The 26,673-nt window shown below is 32.5% G+C and overlaps 1 protein-coding gene across 3 annotated transcripts; it reads left to right on the forward strand.

Moving 5' to 3' along the window:
• Positions 1 to 17,291: 17,291 nt before the first annotated feature.
• Positions 17,292 to 25,238, forward strand: LOC145323842 (uncharacterized). 3 transcript variants are annotated; one of them, XR_013881116.1, is made up of 11 exons: positions 17,292 to 17,400; positions 18,187 to 18,261; positions 19,008 to 19,055; positions 19,715 to 19,792; positions 20,198 to 20,305; positions 20,871 to 20,974; positions 21,558 to 21,616; positions 22,486 to 22,558; positions 22,850 to 22,929; positions 24,294 to 24,446; positions 24,680 to 25,238. XR_013881116.1 is itself a non-coding variant. In XM_080166413.1 (11 exons), exons 1-10 carry the CDS (start codon positions 17,311 to 17,313, stop codon positions 24,389 to 24,391), a joined length of 813 nt encoding a protein of 270 aa, XP_080022539.1. In that variant the 5' UTR covers positions 17,292 to 17,310; the 3' UTR covers positions 24,392 to 24,421; positions 24,680 to 25,238. The 3 variants fall into 3 exon arrangements, 2 of the variants coding, with proteins under 2 accessions (XP_080022539.1, XP_080022538.1); XM_080166413.1 differs by having other exon boundaries at positions 24,294 to 24,421; XM_080166412.1 differs by having other exon boundaries at positions 24,294 to 25,238.
• The last annotated feature ends 1,435 nt before the right edge of the window (positions 25,239 to 26,673 follow it).

Raw genomic sequence — 26,673 nt, forward strand, 5'->3', positions numbered from 1 at the left:
GAAGACTCGAAGTGTGCTTTAATCTAAAAGCTATGAAAGAACACTATTTCATTTCTACATATAGAAAAATTAGAAGTTCATCTACATTAAGTTAGGGTGAGAAAAAAGCAATAATTTGTCACAAAATTTTTATTAAACAGGTTAAAAGGGCCTATAGTGACGCAAAAAGGCAACTTTTTAGAAAAAAATCTAAACATATTTGTTGACAGGAGGGGTATGCTTTTTAGTGATTATGGTTGACAGACAGACATACATTGGTAGACAGACGGATAGACAGACAAACATGACATACAGACGTTCCTATGGACACATCCTCGAGTGCTTTCCCTCAAAGTGCATATCGATCACAGAAAACCAACCCTAGCCATAATTTTTGAAAAATAAATTGAAAAAGGGGGTGGGGTATTTTTCTTATGTCTACTACGGTGGGCCTAACCCTGCGGGGCTTACCTTTTCTCAAAAATACATAAACTAATATGATCTAAAACTAAAAACAAATGCATGAAAAACTAACCTTCCATCCCTTATTTTTAGTTTTTTTTCTGACTAAAGAGGTGTGTGGGTGTGGGGGGGGGGGTTCTGTGTTCAACAAAGAAGTTTTAGGGGATTATGCTTCTTATCTTTATTTTCACGAATTTCTACAGAAAAAAAACGGATAAAAAAATAAAAGCAAGATTGTCCTTTTAATTATATAAATGTTGGCAAGGGTAACTCAATTAAAAACTTACAAATATGCCAGTCTCAATATCACTATAGAAAAAGTTGGCTGCGCGATAGTAGTTCGTATTCCAGTATTTCTTCCAAACCGAATAATGTCCGTTAGATTAGAACCGATTCTCAGCTATATTGAAAAATCATGTATAGCATCGAATTGCAGACACTTTTCTACTAATATAAATAAATATAATATAGGTAATGAAATAATAAAATTGACACCAGTTTATTAGCCCAAGCTATTACTTTAAGATTCGCGAAAAGCTGTTTATTATAAGATACGATAGATATTATTTAATAATTACCTATTATAAGTACAAGTTAAAAAGAAAATAACATTTAAAAAGGTTTTTTTTTCATTTTTTGTTTCTCTATAGTTACAAAGCTATTTATATTGGTATTTTTCACATGTTTCACTAAATAGCACCAGTAATATTCTTATTGCTAAGGTAATAATGGGATGATTGTCTGAAAGTTAAATAAGATCTCGTAAATGGCTGGACCAAAAGCTTCAGAAATTTAGGCTTTACGCAATTGGCATCTTGTGACAAAGCTAATATTTATATTAACAATAAGACCTTTTTTTCAATTTTGGTGACACCTCGTTTTTTATGTTTTGATTTCCAATATAATATTAACCCATATATATATATACAAGTTACATATTTACAGGGTGCGGTAAATTGTTGACACTTAAAAATTCATATAAATATTATCATAATACTATTTTATAAAGTTGTTAGTTTTATTTTGTCTGTATCTTCAGATTTTAATAAGGATGACAACATCCATAAAAGCGAAGCAGAGAAACGGTAGGACAAACGGACATTAAAACTTGTATAGTGTCAGAACTGAATAATCAGAATATAAATGCATAAGAGTCGAAGCAAAATTGTAAGTAAATTTGTTGAAAGACTGCTTGATACAGAATAATGTTTATGAACATACTTACATTTTTAGGACTTAATTATAGAGTTGCGTCGCTTAGAATATTGTTCTTTGATGTCCCAGGAATCAATATGCCAAAAATCAGATCAATCGGATAATTAGATCACATAAAAATTTGTTGTTAAAAAAGTAAAAAAAATCAACATGTTTGAAACGGACGTACGGACATTCTGGTAATGATTATAGAGTTGCTACGCTTTCTGAATCGTACCTAACTGCTACAGGAATCACCATGTAAAGGTTTATAATTTCGAATAGGTTTCAGGTTTGAATACAGAGGCCCTAGATGTTATAGATGCAGCCGCTTGTTACCCTTCAAAATGATGATACAATCTGAGTGAGTCTTTATAATTGAAAAGAATCTATCTGTTTACATAAAAACATTTTTTATCCATTTTCAATCAGAGATTGAGAGGACATTTGACTGTTTATTACTCTAGTCCCCAAAGTCTTGTAATAATGTTTTCTTGTTCGTTGGCTTAACAACTTTGGGGGGTATTATTGAATTTTAATCAGATGGTTTATTAAGTTCAGTGTCCAAATGATTAAACCACCAATTTAAAATTATAAAATGGGTAATTTTGTGTATCATCATAAGGGATGTACATCAATTTATCGGTCATTATCTTATATCTTTAGATCCCTAATATTTAAAAATCAAAAATATCTTTAATATATTTTTTTAATTAGGACGATTTTTTTGTGGCCCCTGTACATCTGGATTTTAAAATATTGAGATTGATATTTTAATCCTTTGACATTTTGTTCAATATATTCCACGTTTTCAATATATCTAACTTCTTAATCAGGGGTGAAGGAACATATGAATAGTTTAGATCTATGTTTGTTTATATTCGTTTGTGAATCTGTCTGATCTGAGCTGGATCTTTAAATCATTTCAATGGTGCGCTAAATCACCCCGCGCACCATTGAAATGATTTAAAGATCCAGCTCTGGTTAAATTTGCTTATATGAATGTTTTCATCCTCTTTTTAAAAGCAAAGCTTTTCTAATAATTGGGTCGATCCGTCCGTACGTAACGGATAGCTCTTTTCGTTAATTTAGGCATGTTAGAATTGTCCTATCGATTTCAAACTTAGCTTGATGATTCCTATAGGAGTTAGGTACGCGTTAGGAAGCGAAGCAACTCTATAGTCCGTATGTCCATTTTTCGTTTGTTTGTTCTACCGTTTCAGAGTTTAGCTTTTATGGATGTTATCATCCTCGTTCTTTTATTATTTATGAATGAAGTAAGTTTTTGTGATTTTTAAAAATTTCGAGTTTCTGCATATTTATTTCTTGCCCTGTATTTATCCCAAACCGCTCATCGTCAGGTAGGTGCTAGTTTTGAATCTCAGCCTAACATTGCGTCAGGTATTTAACTCTATATTGTTATACTAGGGTTAATACTGACCCAAAACAGCTACAACTCGTTACCATGCACAGTTATGACTTGCAGTCTAAGGTCGTGTTATTAAATGGTTGGTTGACGTTGGATGGATGTATCATGCATTACATTAGTGTATCTACACCAAAATAAATGTATATATTACTTCTTGGATCTTACACCAGGTTTTCATGTTCTCTAATAAAATAAAACTTGCAACGGACTTTAATAACCCAATTTACCCCACTCCCTTCCATCTTACTAGATGAACGAACTAACCAATAAATGAGTTCCATGTTAGCAAGCTAAATTTACGACAATTTTATCCTTGTCATAATATTCACGTATACTCTATATCCATTCCAAAATAAGACCTATCGGCGCCTCCCATCCTGAGAGGTTATCCAGGTATACATTTATCCCTGGTACGAATTCCATTTGAGCAAGATTCTGGTGATATAGTGCCAATAAAATGTTTTAATCTTTCAATGGCCGTGCTGCCAGGTGTACAATCAAATGAGCAATCAAAGAGCCTTCGTCATGGGCAGGGTTGAGGCTATTTTCTGTGTGTGAGTGTTAATTTCTATAAAATAATCCTTAAATAGAATAGATGTATATATAGTTTACTACTTCCCCTCCCTTTTTCAATGACCTTTTTCGTCTGCTAAATTGTTTTCTGCTACTTGGCTGTGTTAATTTTCCCGAGACCATTGGTTGATTGATTGACCCAATTGAGAGTCGGCACAAGGTCATTTGGATAGGGAAATACAGTTATTTAACCTCTTCCCCCTCTAGTGTTTTACTCTAATATGTGCTATGAAAAATTAGTTGGGAAAATAGTTTATATCGAATTAGATATTCCATCTAAGTTTTTATTTGCAGCTGAGTGGTGACACCAATTGAATAGTGTGCCAAATATCAAAGCTTAGAATAAGATTGGATATAAAGGTGTAAATCACAATCAGGATAACAAACATAACAGATAAATAACCTAAAAATGGAACCATTACCTTCAAAAAGGCGTTTTTATGTGCTTTCTTTTTTTAGATTTCAGTTTTTATAATATCGTTTTTTACGATTGCGTTATCTACAAGGGCGTTTTTACGATGGCATTTTTTGAGACATACCCAGCCAATAAAAAATTAAATGCTTTACTAAATTCAAAACTACACAAAATTAGAAAGCTAAATTGAAATGACAAAAGAAAATATATTGTAAGAAATGATTGGATAATTCCAAGAAATATTTCATTTTATAGCAACCTTTCTTATTTTGACTAATTTTATAAAGTGTGATACTACTGTATTTAACCATTATAATCACACCTTTATTCTCTATCATCGAACCCAAATTTTTGTAAAAAAAAAAGTAATTGAGTTCTGCGTTTTCTAGATAAATCTGTTCTAGTAGATTATGTGAATAAAACTCTAAAATTTCTATTTGTCCCATCTGTTTATCCTGAATATCTCTGAAGAAAAAAGAGAAAGTAAACAAATCTTTAACGTCTTTAGCTATGTCGCAGTTTGGGTCGAACACTTAACTAACTACAAAAAAATTAGCAAAAAAGGAAGAATGATGAATAAAAAATTTAACAGATAAAAAAGGTTCTTTTTCTATTTGTTGGTCTATATTTTTTATCCTTTTGTTATAATGTAGGGCAAAACTGATTCTATGGTGGTTTTAAGCTATTTTCTGTATTTGATAGTGTAGAGTTTCTTTATATTTGGGCAAACATGTATATTAGCCTGTCCCGGATTTGAAAAATTTTGTTAAAATTTTTGCCCCCAGCCATAATATAGTTGATTTATGCAAAATATTCACCCATGCAAAATATTTTTTCTGTAATGCAAAAATTGCGATGGTACAAGCACTGCAAAGTTTTTAAAATTTGCAAAAAAGACCTGTTTTTAAAGCTCTTGTACCATCTCAATTTTAAAGATTTTTACAAAATTTCAATTCTAGTGTATCTATATAAACCTGAAATTTACAAAAAAAAATGGGGGCAGTCTCAATTCTAACATATAACTGAAGAAGGTGTAGCAAGTAATTTTCCAAAGTAAAAATTGCTAGATTTCATACATAAATAATGGGGTTGGGCTGGAATCGATAGATACAGATATCTGGCTGATTCATAATTCTGGATATCAAGTATTTAGGGTTATATTGACACACTAGAATGGAAATTTCGTAAAAATCTTTAAAATTGAGATGGTACAAACTTTTTAAAATCTGCAAAAAGACCGTTTTTAAAGCTTTTGTTTCATCCCAATTTTAAAGATTTTTATGAAATTTCAATTCTAGTGTGTCAATATAAACCTAAATACTTGATATCCAGAATTATAGATCAGCCGGATATCTGTATCCATCCAATCCGGCCTAACCCTATTATTTGTGTATGAAATCTGGCAATTTTTACTTTGAAAGATTACTTGCTACACCTTTGTCCTTCATATGTTAGAATTGAGACTGCCCCCATTTTTTTTGGTAAATTTCAGGTTTATTTTGACACACTAGAATTAAAATTTCTTAAAAATCTTTAAAATTGAGATGGTACAAGAGCTTTAAAAACAGGTCTTTTTGCAAATTTTAAAAATTTTGCAGTGCTTGTACCATCGCAATTTTTGCATTACAGAAAAAATATTTTGCATGGGTCATTATTTTGCATAAATCAACCATATTATGGCTGGGGGCAAAAATTTTAACAAAATTTTTCTAAAACGGGACAGGGTAATGTATATTGTATACTTATAGTCAATGCATCTATACCTCTCCATCCATGAAAATATTTAAGAAATTTTGATGCCTTTAAACCATTCCTTTATCCTTAGGCGTTTAAACACTCTAAACGGAAGTCAGAAACACGTGGCTCTACAGTATCTACAAAGTTAAGACTCAAATATCTTTATATGAGAAGTTTCAGTCATATAATTTGTAGTTTTATCATGAGTTTAATAAATAGATAAATGGGTAGAACTTTATAGTGCTTTAAAAAATGACGTCATACAATACAAATGACCAATAATAGGCCAATGCAACACAGACTAAATTACCAATTTAAGGCCAGTTTACATTCTAATTGACAAATGGTAGGTCAGTATGACGTATTTTTTTACAGGCATTATCTTCCTATTTATCTATTTATTTTATATAATTATTGTCCCTTAAACAGATTTTACATTTTATTTATTTATCATTTTCATATTTCCTTCAAAAATGCATCAAAGAGAAAACAAGGAAGACAGTATTCATAGGTATTTAAAATATATGGATATAGATCATGCAATTTATATTTGTCTTATGGTTTAGATAGTTGTCTATGGATAATGAAATAGAATGAAAGAAAAACCAGTTTTATGGAGGAATGAGAAACTGTCCCAATTCTGTATAACTTTAGCGGAACAAGTTCCAATTACGTCATATTTTTCTTTCCCGAAAAAGGGAGGGGGGGAAGAAAATCTCTTCAAAAGAGATGGGGAAAACCCCCTTTTCTCCCATCTCTTTTTTCTTCCCCCCTTCCCTTTTTTTTCTTTCCCCCTTCTCTTTTTCGGGAAAGAAAAATATGACGTAATTGGAACTTGTTCCGCTAAAGTTATACAAAATTGGGACAGTTTCTTATTCCTCAGTTTTATGTACCTAAAAAATATTAATCTTCTGATTCTCATTTTTTTTCGTGGACAATTAAATAAACATACGAAAAATGTTGTTAAATGAATCTGATTCGGAGCTATACTGAAAAAAAAAACATCTCAATTGTAATTTTACCATTTTACACAAACTAATTTTACTGGACCTTGCGGAAGATCTATCCTATTACAAACATATCATATCACTGCTTAGCCCAACCTATTTATAGTATTATAGGTGCAGTCCTGTCAAGATAAAATTATACTTTATAAGTAAACCAGGACAAACAAGAAAAAAGAACGGAACACCTGACGAACAAAACAATTTTTTTTATTTGATACAGCTTCGCTGATAAAAATTGGGACAAAGTTATTTTATTGCATGACACCAAGTTGTGTGGGTAGAGACAAGTTTCATATCAAATCATATTCCCGGTGGATGAGAACCGGTTCTCAGCCACACTCGGGGCTAACAACACTGGTTTAAATCTTATAATTGTACATTTTTATATCCGCGGAAAACTGTTTATAATACTGTTTATAAATAACTATCACACATTTTTAATAACTGATTGAGCTTTTTGGAGAATATTAACAAAGGTCCCGGGTTGGTTTTTTATTTAAGCCTATAGATTGTTTTAGGCTATTTTTCGCCTCCATTTTTACCTATTGGAATAAAGAGTCCGTGCACCTTAAATTGTAATTCCTAAGTCGATGAAGCACGAATCAAAAGTTTCTCTGTTGTGAAAGTCTACTTCATTGTGACTGTATTGGTAATGCAAAGTTTGTAATGGATTTGCGAATTCTAACAAGCCTAAATTAATATATAGAGCTAGCCGTTATTGACGTACAGACGGACAAACTCAAATGTAAAATATTACACTTCTTGGAGGAACAAAACTGTATAAAAATATGATAATGTAAGTCAAAAAGTTTAAATTTGGGTCAAAATAAAGTTTTTGAAAATAAAAACGGTGATATGAATGTCAGTGCAAATAAACCCCGAACCACTTCATTATGCAATCTACATTTTCCTGGATATTTTGTCTACGGTAGACCATAAGTGTACAGCTTTACAGTACATTGTTTCTATTTGTTAAAGCAACATGTATGATAAAAGAAAAAGATTCTGTTTAAAGTAAAATGCTTATATTTCAATCAAAATCTATATTTTTGTATTTTTTACCGATCCACTTCATTATGCAAATCAAAAGAAAATCAATGAGAAAACGTTTGTTTTGCCCTTTTCTCCACTTTTAAAAAATAATTCTGATAAAATAACAATTTTTTAAGGGATTTATGCATTAATTATAATGCAAAACAGTTTAAGGTAGATTTTATTGATTTTTTTAAATAAGAAATAATTGAAAAAAAGAAATTCTATCCCTATCACTTTAGAGGACAGCTGCCGACCCCCAGTCTTATGGATGAAGCTAAATACATGTAAAAAATATAAATTTGCCTGAAAAGTATGCAAAAATATTTTTTGATGTGTTAAAAAAATCCATTTTAAAATCTTGATTTTGAGGATGATGGCCTTTAAGATGCTCTTACTGGTGGTGATGGTGAGCTAAATGTTATCAAAGTGCATGCCCTTGAAGAAAACTTATATATTGAACTATGGTCCAATTTTTGTAGTCATAGCAGCCTCCAGCCAAGCAATATTAAAAAAGAAAAAAATTGCAATTTTAATTACTAAAATTTATAAAGTAAATAATGTAGTTTTTAGATAATGGTTATATTTCATGTCGAGAGGCTCCACTGGAGGCTGCTATGACTACAAAAAATGGTACATAGGTTAATAGACAAGTTGTTGTAATGGTCATGTACTTAGACAACATTTAGCTCACCTTCACCACCAGTAAGAGCATCTTAAAGGCCATCATCCTCAAAATCAAGATTTTAAAATGGATTTTTTTTAACACATCAAAAAACATTTTTGTATACTTTTCAGGGTAATTTTTATCTTTAACATGTATTTAGCCTCATCCATAAGACTGGGGGTCAGCAGCTGTCCTCTAAAGTGATAAGGATAGAATTTCTTTTTTTCAATTATTTCTTATTTAGAAAAATCATTAAAATCTACCTTAAACTGTTTTTCATTATAATTAATGCATAAATCACTTAAAATATTGCTATTTTATCAGAATCATTTTTTAAAATTTGAGAAAAGTGCAAAACATACGTTTTCTCATTGATTTTCTTTTGATTTGCATAATGACGTGGATCGGTAAAAAATAAAAAAAATTTAGATTTTGATTGAAATATAAGCATTTTACTTTAAACAGAATCTTTTTCTTTTATCATACGTGTTGCTTTAACAAATAGAAACAATGTACTGTAAAGCTGTACACTTATGGACTACCGTAGACAAAATATCCAGGAAAATGTAGATTGCATAATGAAGTGGTTCGGGGTTTATGAACAGCGACAAATATTCTGTAAAGTAGAATATTTTGTTCTGCTGGTATTATTTGAGTACAAAATGGATCAAAGATAAATAAAACTTCTACTAAAATAAGAACTTTTGGGTTTATAATTCTTTTCAATTATCTTTTTTATTTAGTTTTTCAAAAATTAAAATAATGTTTCTTTTGTTTACCGTTTACAAGGGAATAATTTATTTCCAAAGTCCAAATTAACAAATACATATACATATACATCCTATCTAGTCATATTAATACGATGGAATATAGAATTTTGGGCGAGAAATTTGCATGAAGAATTTTTGCCAAGCAGTACATAATTCATATTGTCTTATTATATATCATTTTTTTACATAGCAAATTGTTTTCTTACACTTTCCTTAGCCTAAAAACATGATTTTTAACTCTAGAGTATTAAGATAAAATGACGCCAAACAATAAAAAATTACCAATGAGAGGCCAATATGAATGGTAATAAGTCCAGCAACTTGATTCTATTACCTGCTATCAGCTGATTTTCAAAAACCCAATACAAAATCGGGATAGGGTCCTTGCCGTGTAGGGAAAGTTACATATTTTGTTCAGGGATACATAGGGATAATACATTGACAGATAAATTAATATACATTAGGGTGGGTCCGTTTTGGACATTTTTTTCTGAGGCCAAAGCAGGGATCTGCAAATGATTTGTATGAGTATAATACACCTCTGGATGATTTCAAATGTATCCTAAGTCTTAAAACCACTGACGAACAGACATTCAATTGTATAGCTATTTGTAAATAGAAGTCAAAATTTTATTAAATCAGAACTATGGCTTCATGGTGCTCCCAAGAAAGGCATTGAGGAGTAGAATCAGGAACTTTTGACCGTTTCAAAAAATCTCGTTCCTAGCCTGAGAAAATCTAAAAAAAACTCAATAAACCTTTAAAAAAAAAGGTTTTTTAGTGATTTCTAAGGCTAGGAACGAGATATTTTGAAACGGACAAAAGTTCCTGATACAGCTCCTCAAGGCCTTTCCAGGGAGCACCATGAAGCCATAGTTCTGATTCAATTTTTTTCTGAATGTCATCTTTGCATATTAATAAGTAATCAAATATATTTTTTAGTGGTCACGTTCTAAACTCAATTTTTTAAAATTTTCGGTCAGAAATGTTTTAAATGTTAATTTTATTTGTTGCATATCCCCTCTTTGTCTAATTCCGATATGAACCCGCCCTAATATACATCCCAAATAAACATACACAAAATTACCCCTTCTGTAGATTATACTTAATGATTAAAATGTTAGACACTCAACTTAATAAAGCAACCAATAAAAATTCATTAAAAGTCTCCAAAGTTTTTAAGCCAACGAATTGTGAAAAGTTATTATAAAACCTTAAGAACTAGCGTAATAAACATCCCATTGTCCCTCTTTCTGTTTTTTGCCCCCTCTATTATTTTACTTTAATGTATACACAATTATCCTTTTTATTTCTCAGCTTTTTTGTTGCAATGAAGATTGATTTCCTAAAGTGATTTATCATTCAAAGGTGTTTTTTCCATCCAACTAACTTTTAGGGTGAGTAAGTAAGTCATTAACCCAGGGATCTTAAGGGATAAGACAATGGCAGATAGATTTATGTACATCCCCAATGATGATCCACAAAATTACTCTTTTGCGTTAGGACACTCAACTTAATGAAGCAACCAATCAAAGTTCAAAAAGTCCCCAAGGGTGTTAAGCAGGCGAATATATAAACGTTATAATAAAACTTTGGAGACTAGAATAATAAACAGCCCAATGTCCCCTCCCTCCCTTCTGTAGTGTTTGAACACTGCTTCCTGGAACCAACTAATGAAAATAAAAAAGTACCCAACATTTTTAAGCCCCAAAAACCTTAAAATTATTTAGCTGTTTTAAAAATACCATAGCCTTCAAAATTGAAACAGAATTTTGATATAAATAAAGCTATAGCTTTAAAGTAGCCTAGTTAGCCAGGGCCTCTGGCCCCTCGAAGCTAGCAAAATAGGTTTTAATTTTATATTCATCCATTTCAATATCCACGGAAAACTGTCTATAAATGCGTTGCGATGCATAAATAATCAAATCAAGGATTCATAACTTCTTTTAATAACATAATAATGAAATGTCTATTTGTCAAAAAATAATTTTATTTATGGCTTTGCCATTATATGGCAAATATTATTTAAAGACTTACAGACAGACCATAACTATAATAGAGTAGCTTCTCTACTAAATGAGGTATTTATCATTTGAGATAAGTTCGGAAGGGAAAACTTTTTCTCTCTCTCTCTCTTTCTGACTTTTTATAAATCATAATTGTTCTCCTTTACAGTGAAGTTTCTTAGATGTCTTGGGAAGGTTTTAAACTATTTTCTGGGAGGGTGTCTTCAGCCCCCTTCCCCCCCCCCCAAAAAAAAAAAAAAATATTTTTTTTACTCTTTTGAAACTCAAATTTAAAATGGGATGAGGTCGACTTTTCACTCTCCTACCTTAAGTGCCCCTAGAGGCTTCTTGGGGGGCGTAGCCGCTAGTAGATGTATAACACAGAAAACTACCTGACTTTAGTGGTAGGGAACTTTATCGTCTGTTAGCAAATTGCTTTTTGTTTTTAGTAGCGACTTCGCCGTATTTATATTTCCGACGCTATGGCTGAAATTCAAAGACCCAATCGAAAGGCGGCACATGGTACCCATCACGTGGGTATAATTACATGTGGCTCGTGCCCCCTCTATAAAATTACTTAGATAGATAAACAACGATAAAGACCTAAAAATATTTTGCGTTGTGAATCGTTTTCAAATAAATTAAAACCTTCCACGTCAAGGTACGCAATTCTACATAAATGCATTTAATCGATATATAATTACTTGGATGTTGCACCAGATTTTAATATAGTCTAATAAAGTGACACTGAAAGCTGGGTAAGATAACGATACCTCCCATCCACCCTGTTTACCCCATCCCCTCCCCTATTGCTGGCTGAGCGAACTGACCAATAAATAAGGTCCATATTAGCAACCTTATCTGATGACAAATTTTCAATATATCCACTTATTCTATATCCATTCTGCATTAATATATCCAAAATATTGAATCTCTTAATAATATACTTCAGATTCAACGCTTTATGGGCAAGTTTTAAGCCATTTTTCTTGTACGTTAAATCCTGAATTAATCTATAAAGAAACATTTGTGTAAATGTAAAAAGAAAACCAGGGCTTTAGGTATATTACAATTGAAAATAAAAATATAATATTTAAATAATTTTTATAATAGATTTAATTTACATACAAGGATATTTATTCTTTTAGTAGCGCAGCAATTACAAATGCAACATATATTTTAAGAAAAGTAAAAAATGATGTGTTGAATATTTGCAAGTATTGTCAACAAATCAAATAATAGTTATAATATATCCTGATATAAAAGTAACAGGATGCCTTATATGGTTATCCTTTTAAGTGTAGGTTTTCATAGGTCCTGGAAAGGTTTATAACTATTTTGGTGGAGGGTACAACCACCATACCGCCCCTAGAGGGGCGCAGCCGCTAGTAATAGATATATTATCCTCATATAAAAGTAACAGGATGTCTATCTATCTAAGTGTCTGTTGTAGCAAAGTATCTCGTTAACCGCTGAACTTATATGGTTATCCTTTTCAGTGTAGCTTCTTATAGGTCCTGGAAAGATTTTTTACTATTTTAGGGGAGGGTACCACCACCCTCTCAAGAGAAATCGCGCCTACAAAATAATTACCCCCCCCCCCCACAAAAAAATTACTAATAATGGTTGGTCGACTCTTCCCCAATTTATTTTTACTTTTTCTTTTTAAAAATAAAAATAGAAAAAGGGAAAGGGGCAAATTTAAACCCCCCATCCCATCTTAAGTGCCCCTAGAGGCCACTAGGGGCAGAGCTAGTACTACCTAATGGAGATACTACACAGTTTTTGGACACTTCTGTTAAAAATAATTAAAGTCCACCCACGAAAAAAATTACACAGTGATTCAGATTCAAAAAGAAAATATATTCTCCAACATCCTATCCCTGTTCCCTGAATGAGAAAGAAAGATATCACTCAAGCTTTTATTTAAGTTTTCATCCCTCCCTTGTTAAAGGAAATAAATGTATAAGCATAGATGTATAATCCAGACAACTACCTAGCCCAAGTTGTGAAGACCCATTTCGTCTACCAGCAAATTGCTTTTGTATTAACTTTGCTGGAACAAATTTCCGACGCTATTAGCTTATTTAAAAGATTCAATACAAAAACGAGACAGGGTCGCCGCTTATGCTCTATTCCCCTCTATTTTTTTACTTTAATGTTAAAAAATGTTTTTGTCGTTTTGACTTTAGCAAAGATTTTGGTTAAATGTTTACAACTATAAAAAAGTACATGTTGTAAAAAAAATCCCCCCCATCATTTAAAGCCACATTAATGAATTTTTTTCACATCTATTTATCTATATCAATCATTTTATCTTTTTATTTATCCATCTATCTTCCTATTTATCAATCTATGTCTATATTTATCTATCTATTTATCTATCTACCTACTTAACTATCTATCTATTTATATTTATAATACAAAGTAGAACGATGTAGAAGCTTAAGATCTTAGTAACCACTGAACTGATTGAGCTGATTGAATATGGCATATGGTCCCCCCCCCTACAATGAAAAAGCTTGAACGCCCTTGTAAACCGTCAATACTTTTTTGCATTTTTAACCGTATTGTCATTCCATGCAGCCTAAAGCCTTTCTATGTTCTGTCAATAAAATGTTATTTTTCCCCAAAAAATGTTTTGCTATCCTATTAATTCAAACGTTGATTCTTGTTTAATATTACTTCTGATATGATATAAGAAAAGTTAGGATTTGTTTTTATTAATGGTGTGTATGTAACTTTATCAAACAGTAGATAGCCCCTCGATAACCTTTGAGGACGGGATGCACCACGAGATCTTAGACGAATCTGTCCCACTTTTGAGCAAGACGATTCCTATATTACGTCATATAAAGGGAAAAGAAAAAGGGAAGGAGGGGGTGAAATCTCTTCAAAAGAGATAGGAGAAAAGGGAATCGTCTTGCTAAAAAGTGGGTCAGAATTGGGCTTCGTCAGATCTTATTGCCAGTGTATATCTGAACCAAACATTGCTTAATAATGTAATATGGTCAGACATCCTTCAGTCAACCAACCCTTTGATTGTCCGACCTTTGTCTGAAAGTCTTACCAAGGTAATTAGTAGCGCCTGTTTTGGGCCAAGGCATTTCGCCTATTCTAAATATTCATGTAGGCATAATATGATATAGCAGCCGTTTTAATGTCTTTAATTTTGACGCGGTGTTGGGCCGACATTCGAACCTATCACTTTCCTGACAAACTTCTATCTTATATCATAATTTGTTGCTATGAAAATTTCATGTTATATTGCTGAGCGCTTGCTCTAGGTTAAGAGAAGCTTGCCCTACTCAGGGTCTGTGATTCAGCCAATTAATTCAATTTTTTACGTAACTGAAGGGAAGTGGGTAAGAAGGGGGGGGTAGAAATATGGGAAGACGTTTGTGAGGAAAATTTTTACTTGTTTGTCAGAATAACAATCCCTAGTCCCTGGCCCTACTAGAAAAGTATGCTATATAAGTGTATATGCAAATCTAAGAATGTATTTAGAAATCTAGGTGATTCCTGTAACTTGCGAGAGGACTACCTAATCCCCCTCCCCCCCACGTCCCTTTCAAAATTATTTTCAACTCAATAAATGAATGCCTTTGCTTAAAACTTATTTGACCTAACAGAAAACCTAAAATATGCAACTTATATGCAAGGACGTCCAAGCTTTTTAATTTGGAATGGTTGGGGTGTAAGAATAAAGTTAAAGAATGGCTCCTCTTTTCTTTAATGTAGACATGTTATGATTGCCCTATTTATTTCAAACTTGGTATGATGATTCCTGTTATAGTTAGGTACAATTTAGAAAGCGTAGCAACTCTATCTTTGTTACCAAAAAGTCTTTACGTCCTTTATTTCTGTGCTGATTTAATTCTTTATATGACATAATTATCTTATTCGCCTATTTTGAATACTGATTCCTAGGATAACAAAGTACAATGTTATAAGCAAAGCATCTAAAGTACTAAAAATGTCATTATGTCATTTTTTTAAATTTAAGCAATTTTTCAATATCCTTGCTTATATTTTTTCTTCCCATATATGCATTCTTTGTGGTCCACTATCAATTGGAGGGAAATTGCCAAATCTTATTGTGTAAATGAAATATTCTATTTATATGTACAAAGGTATAGAAATATATTCATACTTGTGGCTTTGCCCTAGAGGTGAAAGGAGATTTGTCTTATATCTTTATTTGGAAGAAAACAATCATTAACCATTTTCATTTGTGTCTGGGGGGGGGGGAGGGTTATGCGTTTAAAGTCTTATTTATGAGGTAATTGGTTTGATACAAAATTATTTCTAGAATACGACATTTTATTCGTTTTGGTTTCAGAGGAATAGAGAGAGAGAGAGGGGGAGAGAGAGAGAAAGAGAGAGTAAGAGAGAGTAAGATATGGGTGTGAATGGAGAGGGAGGGAGAGATGGCAAGGAAGAAATTGACTGTAAAGGGAAGGTGTAAAACAGGATTTGAACGCAATGTTTTGGTTTTATAAGCAGACAATGTTACGCTTATATATCTTTTTAAACATTATACAGACTATCTAACATATTCAGTTTACATAAAACATGTAAAATAAAGTTAAAGAATAAAAGGAATTATTAAAATACAAAGAAAAATATTTATACTTCTTTGGGAGTAAGAAAAAGACAATTATCATTAATGCTTGGTTTTATTTTTTTTTATTTTTAGAGATATAATTTAATTATGACTTTATTTATGGCTACATTATAGTATCCAAGTCAAATATTTTCCAGGAAGGGGTAAGGATAATGAATGTTAAACAAATCTACACCCCTTACTTCCCTCAAAATTTTTCCATTTCTAAAGTGAGATTTTTACACATAAGAATTGGTGGGAAGTTAAATTTGTAATCCATATATAGTGCTATCCCTGTAGTGTATAGCTATAGTATTTTGATATACATAATCCCACTAAAATCAGTCTTTAGTTACATTTGATCATTTATAGTGAATTGTGTTTATTTATCATATTTTTAAAAGCGACTATTTTCTTTATTTATGTTGTGTACGTGTGTCTGTCCGTCATAGACTTTGCTTAGAGATTCATGAAACGATTAGATATAATCTTGGAAGCATAGTAATTCTATATTTAGTATCCAGTTTAATTTGAATAGCTGCTATAGCCGAAACCAATTAATCCGTCCATATAATATCTATAATACAAAGTAAACCGATGTTTGTTTGTCTGTCTGTTTGTTTGTTTGTTTGTCTGTCTGTCTGTCTGTTTGTTTGTAGCGAAGGATCTCGCTAGCCGCTGAACCGATCGGGTTCTCCTTTACATGGTAGCTTCTCATAGGTCCCGGGAAGGTTTATAACTATTTTCTTGGAGGGTGGGACACTCCTAACCCCTCCAAGAAATGAAAAATACCTCCCAAAAAAAAAAATTTAAATTTTATTTAAAATCTAAAACACGAAAAATTAGTTTGATAAAACCTCTTGGGAAAAGCCCCTAGAGGTTAGGGGCGAAACCGCTAGTCCTATTTATAAAGTAGTAAGCTTTTTTTGTCTGTAGCGAAGGATCTCGCTAACCGCTGAACTATGGTTTTTCTTTACAGTGAAGCTTCTTATGGTTTTGGGGAAGGTTTTAGGCTATTTTTTTTTATTTAATAAGTTTTGCGTTGGTTTTAAGCTATTTATATGCTATTTTATATTCCTATGAATATCCCTAGATACTAGGGACGCAGTTGCTAGTATAATATATAACCTTACTTAAAAGAGACTTGATCTAATTGATCTGATATGGTTCTCCTTTACAATGTATCTTCTCAGCTTAAGGAAATGCTTCTCTTAGGAGGCCACCGCCGACCTCCCAAGACACAAGAGTAATCGCCTCTACTCTCCCAAAAAATGGATCACTTTCGATTTTTTAAAGCAAAAATTGAAATTGAAGGGAGGGAGACCTTTAGGCCGGGGCGAAGCCGTTATTTTTTTTAATTTTAGAGTTTTTGTATTTAAATACTTCGCAACTTGTGGACACAATTGACCTTTTTCAGATAAATTGACCAAACAATGAAGCCTAATTTACCATCTAAAATTGTTCAAACTATCGGACACTTGTATTGTGGACTAGTGGCTGTTATTGCTTCTTTTATAATAAAGGTAATTTGATGTGTTGTTTTATCAGCACATTTACTACATGACTAAAATTTGTCATCCTATTATATAAAGTAGCAAGCTTTTTTTTGTCTGTATCGAAGGATCTCGATAACCACTGAACCGATTGGGCTTTAATCCTCAGTAAATATGCCTACTGGTCCTGAGGTGGTTTTAAGCTATTTTCTTGGGTAGTGGTATACCCACATCCCCTCCAAAAATGAAAAATAACCTCCCCCACCCCCCAAAAAAACTAAATTTTTTTTTTTTTTAATCTAAAAGACGAAAAAATACCTATATGACCAAACCTCTTGGGGAAAAGCCCCTAGAGGCTAGGGGCAAAGCCGCTAATTTTATTATATACTATCATGAAATGAATTAGATATTACAGAACCAACACCTTCAAAACTCTTCAAAAAGACCTAATGAAACTTATTTTCCAAAAAAAGGTTACCCTTTATTTCGCAAAAAAAGTAGATTGTATATTAATGTATAATGTACATATATAGCGGTTTTTAGCAGCAACGGTGGTTCGCCGCCGTTTCTTCAAGTTCCACATTGTACTACATTTAAGCTCCTGCCATGCCTAATTTTAGCGTTCTAATCCTATTTGGAAGTCTCAAAACACATAACTTTACAGGTTATCACTGCAATATCAGCATTTGTGACATACCCCCTTTTTCATACTATAAATTAAAAGATTTTTAAAAATTGAACAAATGATTTGTTAATTCGTTTAACTTTGCACTTTGTAATGTTGTCAGCCTTGTTTCATAACTCATATGTTTTCAGGGAATAGACAAAGTAGCCAGGATCATCATTTCTGTGGCAGAAAACTTGACTGGAGCAAAAATTATTCTTCCTGAGGTATATATGTAAACAGATGTATGAGTTCTGTCTGTACAAACATATCTCGCTAACTGCAACCGATTTGGCTCTTCTTAGGGATAGGACAATGTGAAATAAACTAATCTTTCCCGCTAGAATTGAGAAAAAATTGTACTATGCGCTTAAAAACAAATGAAATGATAATATAGACATGAAAATTTATATTATTGCTTATGTTCTATTTTTCTTAACTTGCGGCCACGTCCCTAGCATCTAGGTATCTTAAAATGGAGGTATGGGTAGAAAAATAGTCTACAACCATCTCAAGACTTAAATCTATAGGTAAATAAAAATCTTCAGGGTTGTATAATATATTGTGCAATGTGCATGGTTGATCCTGAAAAAAAAAGGGGGGGGGGGGGGGAATAAAAGACATGTAGTTTGGTGGAAAAAAAACTAAAAGAATATTTGGGAGGTGGGATAATATGAATACATTAAAGAGTTCTGAAAATAATTTTCCATTTTTCCCCTTCCTTGCTCGAAAAAACTAGGAAAGGGAAAAAAATGAAAAAAATGCATCAGGGGAAAAAAAATCATGTGCAGAATAAACACTAATAAATTAATAACTTAAAACCATCTTTTGAATCTTTCCTACAATAGAAAACTTATTTGGTTCAATAGTGAAATATTTCAAACTTTTCAATCTTTTTCTTGTTGTTTCCGAGATCTTAATAAAAGAAAATATTAAAGTCTTGTAACAATATATATTATTTATTTAATTTTAGTTCCCTGGCCAGAGATGTAGTACTACTCCTGTCTATACGGCAGAAAAGGTAGGCACCTAACATCCGTATTTGAGTTTAGTATTAGAGGGGTAGTTGCACGAAGTGCATGTAAACTAGAGTTTAGTGAACTGGATATTTTTTTCAGGTCAATTGTTTAAACTACATCTGTAGGACTTATATTTGAAAGAATTTCGATTTTCTACCAGGTAGTTTTTTAAAATATAAAGACTTGAAAATCAAATTGTTAGGTATGTGCAATTGTCACAAAAACTGCATTTTGACTATTTTGGTGGTGCCAAATTGATTGCTATTTATTGTAATACAAAATTATATTTGTTAGTTCTGGTAACTTTTGCTTGCAATCAAACTTGTTAAATACACTTTATGCAACTATCCCTTTGTACTTTTTTAAAAGGCAATTCTCGAGTTTAGCTAAATATAATTATCCAATTATATAATTAACTTGTAGAGATTTTGTGTAGAAATAAGTAATATCGGCTAAAAAAGTTTTACCATTTAAGTTTTTTTTTTACTTTGCCTTGTTAAGACGACATTAAAAATAATTTCTTATTTTGTATTATTTAAAAGTTAAGATAAGTTTATTTTAGGCAATCCGCCCCTATTTTTATTCACACGCACGACGTCTTGGCATTAGTTATCACTTCTAATTTTCTTTTGTAAAATTGTTTAATATTTTAATTTTATAGGACATATTGGACGAAGCTGCCTGCCTTCAATCCTCTACTTTTACAATTCCCGCCTACCAGCTCATTGAAAAATGCAAGGTTAGTTTCAGAAACATTAACGGGGGTGATCCCCCCCCCCCCCCTAGAGTTTTAGCAGGATAGTTCGCGAAGCGAACCCGAAAAGTTTGACATACCCATTACGATTTGACACCTTCCGTCTATAATCAATAAACTAATATGCTAACAAAAGGGTAGCTAAGAATTAGTATGTTTTATGCTGGTGTTCGTATGTTGGAACGTAAATACCCTACGTGAAGCACTAATAACTAATTAACCTAACTAACTAACTGTAACGGATTGTAAGTAACCCTAATTTTTAATTATAGAAAAGCTTTGCTTTGAATAATTACAGATAGGTTTCGCTTTTGATAATAGATCCTTCTTGTTGCGCTACTTCTCAACATATTATCCATGTAATATTAGATCTACAATGTTTTGATTCAGGAAGTTTTAAAGAAGAATATGGGCTGTGATGAGCCAAGTCTTCTCGCTTCCGATTTCCTCTTCATTTTTCCCATTGTGGGACCTCTGAAGAAGGAGGAATTTATAGAGGTGATGTTTTTTATAGCTGGTATTCAGGATTAGAAAAATTACGAATAAATTAATCTTTGATATAATTCTGGTAATAAATATCCATTTTTTTTACCTCTTTGACCTTTTTAATTAATATTGTCTATAAAACAGTTTGATATTTTGTTATCATACTCCAAGAATTAAAGTAAAACAATAGAGAGGGAAGTGGTTAAATAACTGTGTGTCCCATCCCCGTGGACCCTGTGCCGACTTTCAATTGGGGTTTTAAATATCAGCCAATACCGTCGGAAATATTAACACAGCCAAGTCGCTACCAAAGAGCAGAAAGCAAATTGCGAGCAGACGAAAAAAGGTCCCCAACACTGGATCCAGGTAGTTGACTGGAGTATAATATGTATATCTATACTTATACATATAGTCCACATAGAATGAAAAACAAAAGTTTATTTGTAAAACATCATGTTTCATGCATTAAGCAATCTTCAGTTACACTTAACTTTTAAGATACTCCAAGAGAAAAGCAATCCATTTTATCCATTATTATCTACTTATAAGAAAAAAAACATAAGTTTTGTTGTTTTAGATATTTTCATCATTTGGGATGGCCAAAGCTTTGTCCGGAAGTCCTAATTACTACAACTTCAATGTGGATCCTATTGAATCTAACAGGGTGTGGTTCACTTCGAGGTGATTTTCAGCAGCTACGCTACTCTATAATTAGATTGTGTTGTTCTTGTTTATAGCTCTGAGAATACATGGTTATCACTGAAAACCTTTTGACCTGCGACCGTGGCTAAACACGAAGCGCATCCGCTTCGAATCTCAGCCCGACACCGCATTATAACTAAAGACGTTTAAAATGGTTACTTCTGCTACTATGTCAGGTGTGCGACATAAATAGTTAGAGGATGGTGAATGCCTTGGCACATAAACAGGCGCAACTCATTACATGCACTGTTTGGACTTATCAGATGAAGTTCCTGCAATCATAGGGTTGGTTGTCTGTTGGATGTTAATTAATTCTTGGGTGTATCGCATTCCATTACAAGTGGATAATGCTCTAGATTCTTTAGATGATCCCTAAAAAATTGAAGGAGAATCCCGCCCTTTACATTGTAAGGTGTTACATCACTAAAAACCCTGAAAATTTTTTCAAATTTTCAAAATTGAAAAAAAATATTTCTAAGAGGATATTACCAATTAAACCTTTAAATTTTGGTATTTAGAGTAAATTTTATGACTTTTAAAATAATATCATCCTTTTTTTTAGAGGCCAGTTTAAACATACAGGAGAACTGAAGTTTGGTCCACAAACAATTCAACCTACAGGTGCATAATCAGTTTGTATTAAAAGTATTCCAGTGTGACTTCGAAACAGATTAATAAACGTTGGATTGGAGCCGGTTCTAAGCCATACTTTGAAAAATCATGTATCGTATTGTTTCTAAAGGAATTTTCTACTAATAATGATTTTATTTTAACTTTTATCCACGGAAAACTGTCTATTACAAGGATTACAACATAATTCGTTTAGGGACATACTAACATTTATAGGGCTTGATTATAGAGATGCTTTGCATATAGTATTGTACCTTATTGTTATAGGAATCAGTACTCTAAAAATCAGATCAATAGGATGATTATTTCAAAAAAACAATTGCTGTTAAATAAGTTAAAAATCAATATGTTTAAAATGAACGTACGTACATTCTCGTAATGATTAATTATAGAGTTGCTACGCTTTCTAAATTGTACCTAACTACTACAGGAATCATCATGCAAAGTTTGAAATCGATAGGACAATTTTAACATGCCTATATTAACGAAAAAAGCTATCCGTTACGGACGGACTGACCATTATTATAGAAAAGCTTCGCTTTTAACAACAACAATTCTCATGATTAGTAAGGCATAATTGTATGATTTAAAGAAAGTTTTAGTTAATTTTCACGGCATCCCCTTCTTAATTAATTGAAAATTAATTGTGTATTTTTCTATATGCCTTACCACCGCGGAAGCCCTCTGTAGTGCTAACATGTATGTACATGATTAGCCTATCCTTAATATAGCAGTAACACACAAAAATTACCCCACTAATTGTTTTTATTATTATGGTTGTGGGGGGGGGGGGTATCCTTTACTTTTTTTATTAGAAAATGTACAATTTGGTTTCCCTAATCTAAATTTGCTATTTTCAGGAAAGAATATTGTAACCCCACCCCAGGTGCTGAGTATGAGTTTCAACGATGCTGGGGAGTGCTACAAATTAACAGGAAATATTTCAAAACATACCCAATCCTATTTCCACCACGACTACATCGAAAAATGTAACACATCCTCTCATTGTAGTACATCCATAATGATTACCCCTTTTTAAGACTTAAATTATTAGTTGTAAGTTTGGATACTATTAGTATAGTACCAAACAGTCAAATCTAATGAAAGTACTCAAAGTTTTTGAGCCAATCAATTACGTGGCTGTAAAACATTGGGGACCATTGTTGTTTACAGTCCAAGCAATGAACAAGTATAAAAATTTATGTTTGAAATTAAAACTTATTAAGGTGGTTATTCGGTAGACAGAACAGTAGGTAACACCGATGGACTTGGAGGACTGTTTGGTATCCTGCATGCGCTCGGATGTAAGTTATTTGTTCTTGTTGTTAGAATTTTGGGGAATAGTCCCTTTCATGGCAACTCCTCTTTCTTCGTATTTTAAAATGGCTTTTTATAGGTCAAGTTAGGTGATTGCCCCACAGGGTTAGGCAATTGGTCCCGTAGGGTTAGAGCCCCCCCCCCCCCCGCAGGGGCTAGAAATGAAAGAAAAGATGCTGTGAAAAATACGAAGAATCGCCCATTAAGTTGCGTTGCCACGAAAAGGACTATCACGCCAGGCTACAATTGAATCAAGATAAAAGTAAGTGCCGAGCTATGGAACCTATGTATGGTGAAATTAGACATAAAACCATAATGATTCTAGGTAAAACCAAAATATTTCAGCGGGATCTTTTTGAGAAAAATAGATTTGAAAATTTCAAGTTCAATTTTCACCCCCGGCAACTCCTCCGCATAATCATGACAAGAAAAGCAAAGATTATTTATTTAAAATTTTGAACAAGTTTGCTTTTATAAAGTTCTTCATAAAACCACTCCTTAAGGGAGTTAATTAATGGCCATTTTTATTAGTTGCTTTGCTTAGGTCACGGAAATTTAGCCTTAAATAAATCATATATAGAGAGGTTTTATGAAAGACTCCATAAAAGCAAAGTTGTTCAAAATTTTAAATAAATAATCTTTGCTTTTCTTGTCATGATTATACGACAACTCCTAGGGGGTGAAAATTGAACCTGAAATTTTCAAATCTAATTTTCTCAAAAAGATCCCGCTGAAATATTTTGGTTTTACCTGGAATCATCATGATTTTATGTCTAATTTCACCATACATAGGTCCCAGAGCTCGGCACTTACTTTTGTCTTGATTCAATTGTAGCCTGGCGTGCTATAACCGAATTTTGTTATACTCCAGTGCGTTTGACGTAAGCTGCGGACACGACAGACGTTCTTTATAATTTGTAGAGAAGCTTCGCTCCGGATTCAACCATCTTGAAAATCTTACAAGATGCTGCTATGAAAGACGCGTGACATCTATAGTAAATGAAGTAATTCCTTAATTTATACTAGAAATATAACTATTACTTCTACTAGACAAAAAGAAGTCAATAGCCACTAAATTGATATATATCCCCAATGATGATACAACAAAATACAAATAACCCCTTCTGTAGAATATTATTAGTGGTAGAAATTTTTTGACACTCAACTTAATGAACCAACCAATCAATATTCAATGAAAGTTCCTAAAGGTGCTTAGCCAACGAATAAGAAAACGTTATTGTAAAACTTTGGAGACTAGTGTAAGAAACAGACCAATGTACCCCTTGGCCTTCCCTACCTGAGAAGAAGTAGACTTGATTTTTATATAAATTCAGTATTTTTTTATTTTCAGACACCCTACCCTTCCCTGAAGGCGAGCCAATGAAGTTTTCTCTTGGCTGGGAAGCTTATGCCAAACATTTCCCCATCATTCCTAAGCTTTGGAAATAAATATTCTTGATCTCTTATTGTGTAAAGAATGTGCTGAATCTTAATTTCCAAATGTGTATGCAGTTTCCGCGGTGTTTCCTCCTCCCATCTCAATATTTACTACTAGCTTAAAAAAGCTTTAAACTTTCAAAATTTTGAAAGTATAAACGATTTATACATTCAAAACTTTAATTTTCAAATTTTTATTTTTTATTGGAAATTTGAAGCTTTTTTAGCTATTAGTAAATATTGAGATGGGAGGATGAAACACCGCGGAAACTGCGTACAAATTTGGAAATTAAAATTCAGCACATCTAAATATTACTTTGATATCGGGGAAAAGAGAATGTGATTCTGACAAACAATCCTAAAGGAAGATTTTCCCACTACCCCCTTCCCCCTTTCCTCCCATTCTTACCCAGCCCTCTTCTGTTACATAAAAAACAAGATATACCCCCCACTTTACTTCCAAAGGTTTCGTGATTTTTTGGAGAATTGATTTTTCCTCCCCTTCTTACCCACCCCTATTCAGTTACATAAATAAACAAGATATACCCCCACTTTACTTCCAAAGGTTTTGTGATTTTTTTTGTAGAATTGATTGTTAGAATAGCTTGGCCTGTTTTGATATAATCCTATTTTTTAATACACCGCTTATTGTTTTTAAAGCGGCTTTAGCCCTCAGAGGAATTTGAATTTTTATATTTGATCATAAAATAAAAATCTAAAAATGTTCTCTGAAGTAATAACAATTAAAAGTTTTTAAAACCATATGTATTTTTTCTACAATTGAATTATAAAAATATGTAATTTCATTTTATATTTTACGAAATAAACATAAAATAAATAAATTGTATAATATTGCGAATTATTTGATTTTTTTATCTTTGTAGTAAAAGGTCGTCGAAATGTTAACAACTATTTTGTGGAGGGTACCACCACCTCCCTAAGAAAAATCGCTTCTAGAAAAAAAAGAACCCCCATACCCAATTTTTTTTTAACTTTTTCTTTTTAAAACTGAAAGTGAAAATGGGTCCTCTAGGGGCGTAGCTGCAAGTTTTATACTTTTTGTTCGCTTTGGTCGGTCAGGGTCTTTAATGTTCTGTTTTATGACTAGGGATGTATTTTTAGTGGTTAGAAAATATTCATATACCAGTAAATTTTTAATGCATGTTTAGTCAAAACGCTTAGAAACAGTATTTCTTATTAAGAGATAAAGAAAAAAATTATATTTGAAATGATAAATTTATTTTCTCTGTAAAAAGATAATTTTTGTCTTGATTTATTGGAATTGTGAAAAACTAGCGGCTAGGCCCCTAGAGGCTTCTAGGGGCACGTAAACTATTGTCTTTTCAATCTATGTTAAGATCAGCTGTTTACCAAAAATATCCACTGGGCGGTGCATTTATATTTTTGGCGATTTCTCTTGGGAGGGTTGTGGTACCCTCGCCAAAAATAGCTATAGACCTTTCCAGGACCTATTAGAGGCTACACTGTAAAGGAGAACCATATCAGTTCAGTGGTTATCAAGATCCTTTGTTATTTGGGGTGCTAGATCGATTCCTAGATTTTAAAATTTTCTTAATTCCTTTTTAAGATAAAGGGCTGCAATTTTCAGTGATTGATCAATTATCACCAAGTTTTCTTAGTATTTGTCTATTAATAGGGGTGCTAGATCAATTCCTAGATTTTTAGGTTTTTGGGGTATAGTCCTTTTCACGACATCCCTCCATAAGGAGCGATTCTTCGTATTTTTCACAGTAGCTTTTCTCCTATTTCTAGCCCCTGCGGGGGGCTCTAAACCTGCGGGGCCAATTACCTAACCCTGTGGGGCAATCACCTAACACAATATAACCTAACCTAAAATAACCTATAAAAAGCCATTTTAAAAATACAAAGAATCGCTCCTTATGAAGGGATGTCGTGAAAAGGACTATACCCGGTTTTTGTAATTTTCCCGAATCCTATTCAGAATTGACGGCTGCAATTATCATAGATTAAATATGCTTATATTCTACATATTTCCATGGAAATTCATTAATTTATCTATTTATTGCGGTGCTATATTTTTGAATCCTATATTTTTAAGTTTTCGTGATTTTAACAGGTTGCGTGATTTTAAAGGTTTCCTGTTTTACCTAGCTGCTAGGGCCGGGCGAAGCCGCTAGTAATTTAAAAAGTTGAAAACTAAAGGTTTTCACAAAAGATTGTCCCCTAAAAATATATTTTCATTTTTATAGAAAATTTGCATAAATAATGTAAGTATATAGTTTCTGAAAGAATAGTACCAACATCTTAACAAC

The sequence above is a fragment of the Acartia tonsa genome, chromosome 7, assembly GCF_053477335.1.
Source record: "Acartia tonsa isolate MP-2025a chromosome 7, ASM5347733v1, whole genome shotgun sequence".
NCBI lineage: Eukaryota > Metazoa > Arthropoda > Copepoda > Calanoida > Acartiidae > Acartia > Acartia tonsa.

Coding starts and splice junctions, on each gene's coding strand:
- LOC145323842 (XM_080166412.1), top strand. CDS start 17,311: ATGAAGCCTAATTTACCATCTAAAATTGTTCAAACTATCGGACACTTG. Junction 20,306..20,870: donor AGAAGGAGGAATTTATAGAG/GTGATGTTTTTT, acceptor TTGTTGTTTTAG/ATATTTTCATCATTTGGGAT. Junction 20,975..21,557: donor AGGGTGTGGTTCACTTCGAG/GTGATTTTCAGC, acceptor CCTTTTTTTTAG/AGGCCAGTTTAAACATACAG.